The sequence below is a fragment of the Dermacentor albipictus genome, chromosome 5 (assembly GCF_038994185.2).
Source record: "Dermacentor albipictus isolate Rhodes 1998 colony chromosome 5, USDA_Dalb.pri_finalv2, whole genome shotgun sequence".
NCBI lineage: Eukaryota > Metazoa > Arthropoda > Arachnida > Ixodida > Ixodidae > Dermacentor > Dermacentor albipictus.
The window spans coordinates 134,741,240-134,751,894 of record NC_091825.1 but is presented as its reverse complement, the minus strand read 5'-3'; the positions used below and the strand labels follow the sequence as shown (position 1 = coordinate 134,751,894).

Below are 10,655 nucleotides of genomic sequence, written 5' to 3'. Positions count from 1 at the left end.
GGCTGCTCATGCTCCATTGTCGGATGCCCACCTGCTAATCCCGGCGGCGCACGAACTTGTTGGCACGTGAACTTGTTGCCTTAAACTTGTTTGCTCGGCCGCTCCTCTGGAATGTGCTTTCCTGCTTCGGCATTCCTCAATTAGCTGTGCTGCGATCCGATGTGGTCTGGGGAACTCGAAGTAATCGCAGGAAACAGCTCCATATCTAACAGCGGTCACACTAACGCTGAAACATAAAATAAAGAAAAGGCTAGATAATGGTCATGTCAGTGTCTTTATTGCAGAGCAAGTCATTGTCACGTTGCACTTTGGAGAACAGGACTTGATTAAATGGATGGAAAAGAAGCGTCCTCGGACATGCCGCAAATGTTCCGGTTCCTCAGGATCTTGATGTAGCCTGCTTCACCCCATCCGGGGCCCCAGCTACACAGGGAGAAAAGAAAAGAGCAGTCTAAGCTACATGCATACAAGGCAGGGATGTTAACCATTCAAGAGCCCGGTTGGCTACCATACGCTGGGGGGTGGGGACGAAAGATTTACGAAATGCATGGACCGAATTGAACCAAGTTTGCTGTGGCACAAGAGGTAGTTGCTGTACCAATATAGGCATTCGCCGACTTGACTTTGCGGCAGCGTTATCGTATCCCTTTAGAAACGAACGGTTTCATCGAACGGTGGAAGGTAAGGTGACGTCGCCCTTTGAAGCTGGTTGAAGAAATGAAATAAGTACGGCATTTTATCTTACGCGTTCCACGTTCTTGTAAGACGTGCACAATGTAGGCTGAAATGTCACTTGAAAAGCAAAAGACGAAGAACTGCCAGCGTCCCCACACATGTATATGTGCTTACGAAAAATTCAAGAACAGTTTGTGTTCCTGCGAAGAATGCGTGGCATTGACAACCAAATTCCTGGCGTATTGTGCATTATCTGAGAACCTCCAACTGCAACAAGGACGTGGATCATGCTTCTATTGAAGAGCCATACCAGCTTTCAAGTGTACGCCCATAGTAGTTTCCCACGATTTTCGTTTTGAAGAATGCCGAACAACGCGCCCCACAGAGGCAACATGTACATCCTTGTGCAGAAGTATACTGACCAGGGACTGCGCTATGAATGATTCACCTCCGCCCGTGAACGCGGGTTGAAATAAAAGACTACAATTCAAACTTCCCCTAGCGAAATTTCCAGTACAGTCGTCAATATCAGTTTAAGCGTGTTAATGACAAATAAATTCAGTGTTTTCGGTGACCCTGTGGTCCGTATACATTTGCTCGCAGGTGTGCGTCCGAAACTTACATTTCCAATGTATTATTGTGTAGTGGTGCACTGAATGAAGAGAAGTTCCGAGTGAAGGAGCTCACCTGTTCTTGACAATCCAGTACGGCACACCCCTGTCCTGCCCGTACCCGACCAGCAGCACGGCGTGATTAAGACCGCGAGGATCGCAGTTCGGTTCAGTGTAGACACCTGCGTAGACGGAGCCATCGGTTAGCTTGAAGTCGTCATGATTAGCCAGCAAAAGCAACCTAATGCATTAGTCGTCTCAAATCCAGACAAGGAAGGCCGCTGTCATTCTAAACTTACACACGTCCGGATAAGCCGAGCTTTCAACTCATTCAGATGATGCCACTCTATAAATCAAATCCCTATTAAAGGTAGGTTGGCTTTCAAGTTCGAACTCGGTAGGTTCTCGCATGGTATAGTCCTCCAGCGACACCGTCTCCAGCTGTAAGGTCAACGTCAACGTTATCGACGGCCACACAGGCCATGCCCCAACTCACGGATGCCGCCTTTCTATGGAAAAGTGGCTTCCGTAAGAAAGCGACTAACAATGCTTTCTTGCATGCAAGCCCTGAAACAGCGTTTGCATGTATAAGGTCCCTAGAGGCAACGCTATAGGGGGGACAAAGAGGCAGGGTATCTCACCGTTCTTGTAGAACATGAAGGTCTGCGGGCTGGCATTGATGGCAATCGAGATGGGGCCAACCCTGCTCAAGGCGTCCAGGAGCACGCGCTCGTTCCTCGGTGGCACCCGAGTGTAGCCCGTGACGGACACTCGCCGTGCCTCGAAAGAGTTGGAGAACTGGCACTGGAAGTTGGTCTGGTGGCAGGGTTGTGGGGAAAAAAATATAAAAACCGCGAAGCACGATGTTAGTGTGCTTTGCTCACATAATCAGGAAAAGACGTCGCAAATGCATGCTCAAGGAGTGCAATACTGTCATCGTGGAGCATGCATCCCGCACTCAATTTCTCGTTACACATAATGGAAATACGAACAAAGGACAACTGACACGTGCGCGTATCGTAGCTTGCAATCCACGATCATGCGGAATGAGCGTAGAAGGAGTCCACCTCATCTTATTGAGACGCCAGTACCTTCTTCATGTGTTGCTGCGTCATCACAAATGCTGAGCGACAATTTTGGTATGCTTACTGTGCTCCATCGCTCTGCGTATATATCGTACCAACTCTGTGCGGTGACGATGTGCACGGCCAGTTAGAACCTGGACTGCCATCAATTATGTGTCATTTACTTGTCGACATAGAATATAAGAGTCGGCGGATAGGAACGGCAACAGGTTGGCATGATTAGCATATATGGCACGCAACACGCAGCTGTCTATGCAAGCATAAACATTTGTTTGCGGCAGCATGCAAGCACTGCGGTTTGCGGCGGCGGAGAAAACAACGAAGACTGACTCCCTGACGGTACGGATAGCGGGCCTCGGTGTCCAATCCTCCGGCGTCTTGCACGTACTGGAAGGCTCCGACCATTTGGCCGCCGTTGCAGCCGTTGGTGCCATACCGAGGTCCCGTGCAGTCCATAAGGTTCTGCTCGCTGAGGCTCACCAGCCGGCGGGTCCTCTTGAACAGCTGACCTTCCAGTGCACCGGTCTGCACGCAAGAATGAATAAGTAAATAAATAAAGTAATAAACCGCGGCACTTGTCTCATTGACGTCCTGAAACGAGAAATATGGGATGTGTCGAATGTATCCGTCTGGCACATGTTACGGCTAGTTCTGCTAGGGAAATGCGAAAAAAAAAAGAGAAAGAACTCGATGGAAGAAATACAGCACTAGTTAATTTACGAGATTTTCCCCAGGAAGGGAAACAGCGCAGAAACAGTCTTCACTTTACATCGGCGTTGAGGGCACGCGTTAAGACTAATGTCAGATGCTTCAAGTTATGATATATGGAGGGATCTCGAACGCGACTAATTATCGGACCGTGCGTATACTCTCGGACTGCGCTCTCGTACGTTTACGTTACACAGATGTGACAAAAGGGGTCCGAGAGGACTGTGTAAAGCTTAGGCACCTTCAGGTACCTGAACGTTTCAACCCTCCTTCCGCGGTGTCGTATGAAAGGGCTGGGTGGGCCGCATGCGGTGCCCGGACAACGAAGTCGAGAGCCCGGATTCATGCCCCGTGCGCCCCTGGCGATACGATGGATGCATCACGGCAATAGTGTACTGGGCCTTGAGGCGCATTGCACTGCGCAAGCTACGTTATAAGCAAGCTACGTTATAAGCAAGCTACGTTATAAGCAAGCATGGATTTAACTATGCGCAAGCAATCCGAGCCGCCCCATCAATGTAAAAGCCGATGAGTCACAATCATAGACATTATCGTAATCGACTACATCGGCGTTGCGACTTTTGCACGTGCGATTCGCGCGGCGGTAATCGTCGGCGCGTTGGTGAAGACACGGACAGCGGACTGCAAAAGATTTCGGAGCAGGAAATTCGCGAAAGAGCTACATTTCCTAGCGAATGCGCCGCATAGCGTGCAATTTATGTGAACAACGTCGTGGTCGCAGGAGAAAGTATGCGCTGCACCTTTCGATTGGAGGACTGATGCACTGGCCGCAAGGACTCTTCCAAATGCCTAATCGCGCCGAAAGCATTTGCGTTTCTCATATTTGCGCGGCTGTTAAATGACGTAGACAGAGTGGGATCATAATCCGACCGTCTGGTTCGCGTGAACATCGGCGATTCGAGGGGAGCGAACAGCAGGTGGGTGACCAGAGATTGGCGACCATCGGTTAGGTTGACCTGAACGGCACCTTGTAAATGCAAAGGGCAGCGAGTTGGGAAGGTCGCGCCTGCCCGAGACCAGTCGGATTCATTCACGTAAACGCCAGTGTATCGCATATGGTACTCACTGCGCTGAATGCCCAGCAAGCGCCGCACTGCCCCTGATTCTTGACGGGCGTGACGAATCCGTTGGCCCTCCAGTCGACCGAGTCAGGCGTGTCACCGAACAGCGGTGCGTATAGCGGGACATCGGCCAGCTGCTGTAGGGTGGGAGGCTTGTAGCCCGTGTAGTTGGCCACAACCTCGTCCGGCGTCTGCGGCGCGCGTCACAGGAAAGGAAGAAACAGAGTTCGAGTCAGAGTACATCTCGCACAAGAAGGAGAATAATAATCATCACCTACACAACTGGGCCCACCAAAAGGACGAAGGCCGCAAACAGATACCCAGCCATAGTGTCAGCCGATCCGATGCTGAGCCTGTAAATTTCAGACTCGTGGCTACTTACATCGCGTATTCGACTGCTTTTATCCTTCTTTCGGGATCTAGTCGTATTCTGTCAGACCACCGGCTAGCAGCTCTGCGCAATACGTTACCCGTCGAATTCCACCAGTAGAAGTGATAGCTGGACGAGGTGGTATGGATCGCACATGGCAACAAACAGCGCAAACACTAAAAATAATAACAGTGACAGGCAAACCGATGTACGAACAACCGCTTTGGTTATGTTAAAAAGTTATTTCCCCTGAAAATCCGCCGGCGAGTTTTGCTATCCAGCAACTCTGCGACTCGATCATTTTCAGTCAGTAACTACGCTGTCCTTAGCTCTCCTTTCAAGCTTATAGCTCTCCTCTCCTTTCATTCTCCAAGTTTCGGCCACATAAGCCAGTACACAGGCGGGATAAAACGACGATTTTCAGAATGAAGAGAGCAAGAATGACGGCGAGCTGTGTATTGTATGCAGTTGAAAAGAATGGTTGCGGCGGTATTAGCAGCCGGGTCTATAGACCGACATTCTAGGCCGCCGCACTCCGTTTCCCCATTCACTGCAAATCATATTGACCGCAAAAAAAGACGGGGACATAGGAAGAAAACACAAACAGCACAGGCGGTACCGCCTGTGCTGTTTATGTGTTTTCTTCCTATGTCCCCGTCTTTTTTGCGGTCAATATGATTTGCAGTGAATACCAACTAGGCCAAACTGAAGTTCTTCCGTTTCCCCATTCTTCCCGCATCTAGCTCTTAGCGTTGCACAAGTCGGCCAGCGCCGTCATCGCCGAGCAGAAAACATATCTTCCTGTCAATGACCTTCCGCGCGTCACTCACCATTGTGAAACAGCGCACGGCGTGACACGACTGCGCCCATCTATGGCGGAAATTGAAATGGTGCATGTCGCCACGGGGCGCCTCGATTGCGCACAGTTCTTTTATCAAGCACCGGCAGGACGTCGACCGGAATCACTGCGCGGCCGTTGCTTCTGTACGGTTGCGACAGCTGCCCAGAGGCGCGGCGGACACGTCGAGAAACGCGCCAAGCGCCGGAAGTTACGTTGGCGTCGCGGTATACTTCCAAGAAGGCGCATTTAAATTCAATCGTTTCTTACAAAGAGGGGATGCAAGCTCATCGGTGGATTTTTTTTCCTCTAGAGTCTACAGATAATGGTTATTGAGCGTCTATCGGAGGCCACCTTAAATGCAGAACTAAGCTGCGAACTCTCCATCCACTGACGCTATATAATTTTTAAAGTTGAAGTCACGTAAGAGACGCATGCTCTTGGAAGTCGCGCTACGGGCGACTACGGTCGCACCGTGCGCTTTAAACTGCAGCGTGCCCGCGCCTTATAATGTGCAGTGGTGAAATGCAGTTGGAGCGATCGGTCATGACTCATGCCGGAATACTTTGGCCGTTGAAATAAAGAGTTCGACGAAACCTCGTCTGGATTGCTTATCAAGGCCCCCGTACGGGAGCCGAAACGTCTTTGTTTCTTTTCTTTTAATGTTTTCTTTTTTTGGTCGTCGTTCGTTTTACCCTTGGTTACACTGGCCATGATTCGTTACGCCATTCCACAGCTGTGTGTAGCAGCAGCTACTTAGTCCAAATGCACAGCGACATTGTAAAAAATTGCCTTTGCCTGTTCAGCCAGACACACAAAAGGTTGAAGAGATTACCTCGAAACCGATCTCGCGAATCGAGCACACATACCATGTCGGCGAAGTGGTTGACTCCGACACTGAAGAGGCGTGTGCCGTTCTTGAACTGCTCGTCGACGGTCCTGAGAAAATGGAAGGTCCTGCGGAACACCTGCTCTCGATACACCGTCTCTTGGCTCGTGCCGTAAGTCTTGTCTGCGAGTGCGCGCGGAAAAGTGCGTGGTTAATGTCATGCTTACAGAAAAATAAAAACTTTCCACCCTACAGAACATCATCGACGCTTGCCTACGTAGTGCGAGCAAATCTCTGCCTATGCGTGTAGACTGCCTAAACCTACTTTCACAAGAGCTCACCTTTAGTCTCGCTGCGGAACTGAATTATCAGGACAAGTAAGGCTGAAGTCGTCATCGATTACCTGCGGCGATGCTTGCACGGTCTTATGCAACATCCAGTGCGACACATCACTGAACGTCGAAGTTCCATAGATGTAGAAGAGTTGACTGTCGGGCCAGTTGGTCGTCCATATTTGAAGTAGTAGCGTAGCGCAAATAAAACCACGGACACAAGGAAGACAGACATGGACAACAGTTGTGAGTAGCGCGTGTCCGTGTGTCTTCCTGGTGTCCGTGGTTTTATTTGCGCTAAGCTACTACTTCAAACTATAGATGTAGATCCTTTGGAATGTCGAAGTTGCCATGCGCCAAGTCCCGTCTGTGCGCTCCATTTTATACGTCATATCAACAAATTTTCAGACAGAAGGAACATTAAATGTTCCTTCTGTCTGAAAATGATTTATAAGAAAAAATTTTTTTCTTATAAATCAGTGCTCAGAAGGGCGCTAAATGCGTCCGAAGAAATGTACCGTATTTTCTCGTCTATAGTCCACCGACTGTACGAGTTGAGAAGCATCGTCGGTAGGAACCGAACTTTACGTCAACGGGCGAGCTCTGAAGACTGGTTTGAAAACCCCGCCACGGTGGTTCAGCGTCTATGGCATTCTGTTGTCGAGCACGAGGTCTCGGGTTCGAGTCTCGTGATGTAGGCGAAATGCAGAAAGGTCCGTGTACTCTTATTACCGCGCAGGTTAGAGAACCCTCAAGGTGGTTAAAAGTAATCCGAGCCCCTCCACAACGGGGTCCCTCAAAGCAACCGCAGTTTCGGAGCGTTAAGCTATACGATATACTATTTTATTATTATTATTATTATTGAAAGTCAAGGTGCCCTAAACACTTGACGTGCATGTTTTCCGTCACCGAGCTACTACGCTGAAAAAGGCTCGGCACGGACCACCAGTGAAGAGAGCCTCGCAAAACGCAAGACAGTTTGAGTTCCCACTCACTGTAAACTTTGCGGAACTTGTCCCAGGCCTTGCCGAAGTTGCCGTAGATGTCGATATCATCATCAGGATGAGAGGGCGTGTGCTGTGCCCATGCACTCACGCACAGGACCAGGACGAACAGGGAGGAACCTGCGAGAACATTCGTGAACGCGTGCGATGACAATCGAGGCGGCTTCGGTGAAGGCTGTTGCGCCTTCGTGCATTTATAAGCTCGCCAATTAGCTCAGTTGAAGGAAGTACGCCCAGGAGAGGTGCTGGGACCGGAGGGCTCGACTCCCGCACTAGCATGATGCATTCAGAGTTTTCACGAGTTCTTTGTGGCATCACACCGGTGCATTTCATTTCCTTGAATCATCTATTGTGCGGAAGATATCGCAATTCTTCCATCAGCTGGGTTACTAAGTAGGTGGATAGTACTTGCATGTCAAGTCGCAAAGTCTCAGTACCAGGGTCCCATTGATGCAGTCATCTTATGGGACATGTCCCAGCAAAGGACTAAAAAAAAGCATTAAAGTATCGCAGAGAAGTGCAGCGACGTGAAGTGTAAAGCGATACTTCGAATAATGTCGCCGTGGAGTTTTAAAACCCCGATGACTTCTCAAAACCGGCAATACCATGAAATGCGTTTTCGGATTCGCTTTCCTTGATGCAGACATTCTCCCCAAAGTGAATAATTACGATGGTGGCAAAACGCAATCATTCCCACAATCCCAAAAAGACTCGCCGTGCGAGCAAAGCGTGCCTCGGCCACACTAACTCTGCCATTGCAAGTGTGCATGACGCAACCATGTGGGTGGTATGTTGGGACCTGCAGTAATATTGATGTATCTATATATATATAAACGATGAAAAAAGCTATGTCAACGCTTTAACAATGCACTGAAATATGACAGAACGGGCGCTAGCTGACCTAACGTTACTAACGCAGTCGGACAAGAGCTACCATGAAATACTAATCTGAAGAGGCCCGTAAGGGCTACGGGACGACGACCGCAGCGAGCGCGCATGCCTCCCGCAGTGGAAACAGTAGAGGGGCTACGCCGCGCACCTCAGCACCGGCAACTTCATGATCTCTGGTTGTGTTTATATATAACGGAAATGCGGACAAAATACCACAACAAATGTTCGCCCCCATAAAAGGCCGAACCGTCACTAAGAACGTAAATGTTTTGGCAGCACTTCACTCAGGAATGAACAGGATACGGCTATCAAGGTGTAGAGGATGTGCTGCGGACTTTAAAGCTGTACACACAATGCATCATTAACGTGGCATCCGAAGAAAACACCAGCACGTTTTAAGTGTATGCTATAGCGATATCATGAAGTGCAGAATCATTAATTTTAACCATCGGCAGAAGTGCAGCGGCATTCCCGGTTAAGCAACTACGGCGATATCCCTTTCTGCTCACTGATTTGCCATACGTCAGCGGGAAGAAACGCACGTTACTTCAGTGGGACGTCGTGCCAGACATCGCTCCTCGAGTCAGAGGAAGTATCCCCGAAAGGGCGCGCGACCGAGACTGCGGTGTCTAGGACATAGTGCACAGAATTCTGCTCGAATAGCTACCAGTTGTAAACCCCCCTCATCGTTATCGTACCGACTAGGTTTGCGTGTAAGCTACGTAAAGAAAAAAATATTAAAATTAGAGTTAGTGTTTACCATGTCACATCCGATTGTCATTGCCACCTTGGGAGCAAAGGTGACAGACCACGGCATCAGCGAAACTGTTCATGTTGCATGGAACAGCCGTGCAACATGAAATTATTTCAGTGCATTGCGTTGGGCGAATACGCAGGCGTGGACTGTACCATGTAAAACGATCGATGTTTGGGTCAGTTCGTACGTCAGCGAAAAGTTTAAACTACCGCGAAACGCACGGGCCGGAAAGAAACACATGGGCAACACGAGCGCCAACTTACAACTGCAATTACGAGCCGCGTTGGTAGAAGCCGCAATGAAATGCGAAGCAATTCGCGAAGAAAGAATAAAACGCGTATACCTACAGCGAACACGACCACCCTGCTCTAATGCCACGTCTCAAGCGCTTGCATTGCAAGTGCCTGACTGGAAGCACTAAATCCGCCCAATCTGCAATGTACCGGTCAGCTGGAATTAGATAAGCAAGTTTATGACGGAGCAGCACGAAAGATGGTCTCATTATGGAACCATACGCTTCCTCGCAGAAGAAAAATAAAATTCGTAAACTCCTTCGGAGGTTCTGCAGCGCCAGAACTCCTAAGAAGGAATCCACGAATTTGTTCGTTATGCGCTCTTTTTTTTTTTCTTTCTTTAGTTTCTAGCAGAGAACAGGGGCAGCTACATGCAACTGTCTGCAACGCAAAACAGGCGCATCCTTTCGCATTAGCGCAGACCATACAACGAAACCCATAGCTACGACTGAACTGAGGTACAGAATGGCTCTTTTACTGAGGCTGTCATCACTAATTTGTAGCACTCACTCGTCCATCCCCATGCTTAGTCGGGAGGCTTCCGGGTATAGTACAATCCTGTAGCCTCATACAGTTTCCCAGCATGGTGCAAAGGAAATGTTTGTCGACATATTAACGACACCCAATTTCAGAAAGCAAATATTTCGCAACTAATACACACTGGAAACCGTAAGAAAACGCACTGGCCAACTCACCGATCATGTTGAGGCACTACGAGAGACGGTCTGACGAAGAAATGCAGAAAGCCGCTGAAAGTCGACGCCTTTTAAAGGGTGGGCCACAAGACGAATCTGCGATACTGTCACCGGTGACTGGACGAGGCGCTGATCAAGTGGGTGACGCATATACTCTTTGAGACCAGTATAGTGGAAGATAGCGACGGAGGTCCCCCTATCTGTCGTCGTCGTTTCCTTCGTGGAAATTATCTGACCAAAAGTAGAAAATATAGAGTGCATTCAAAGGCGCAACATGGGGGACCATATACTGTGGCGGCGACATGGCACATGAACCGACTCGGACCACGGTGATAACAAGAAACGCGCCACGAACGCACGTGTCCACCCTTCCGCCATATCTGGCCACTTGAACGGAAACGAGAGGAAGCTCTAAACGGGTGCTGGTAGCGAGCAAACAAGACTGTCGTTAAATGTGTTACCACGAACCCTTGAAAACAGCTGCG

At 49.3% G+C, this 10,655-nt stretch overlaps 1 protein-coding gene across 1 annotated transcript; it reads right to left on the bottom strand.

The window, feature by feature from the left end:
* Positions 1–255: 255 nt before the first annotated feature.
* On the bottom strand, positions 256–10,326 carry LOC135921252 (digestive cysteine proteinase 3-like). Its single transcript, XM_065455564.1, has 8 exons — positions 10,171–10,326; positions 7,526–7,654; positions 6,239–6,381; positions 4,167–4,352; positions 2,702–2,896; positions 1,928–2,102; positions 1,363–1,468; positions 256–423 (listed from the first exon to the last, which is right to left on the bottom strand). The coding sequence occupies exons 1-8, from the start codon at positions 10,175–10,177 to the stop codon at positions 327–329; spliced, it is 1,038 nt and encodes a 345-aa protein (XP_065311636.1). The 5' UTR covers positions 10,178–10,326; the 3' UTR covers positions 256–326.
* Between the last annotated feature and the right edge of the window lie 329 nt (positions 10,327–10,655).

What these genes read in the sequence shown, in the direction of transcription:
- LOC135921252 (XM_065455564.1), bottom strand. An exon ending in CAAGTTCCGCAAAGTTTACA is followed by an intron (nt 6,382 to 7,525) that starts GTGAGTGGGAAC and finishes GCGCACTCGCAG; the next exon opens with ACAAGACTTACGGCACGAGC. An exon ending in CTTCATGTTCTACAAGAACG is followed by an intron (nt 1,469 to 1,927) that starts GTGAGATACCCT and finishes CCGTCTACGCAG; the next exon opens with GTGTCTACACTGAACCGAAC.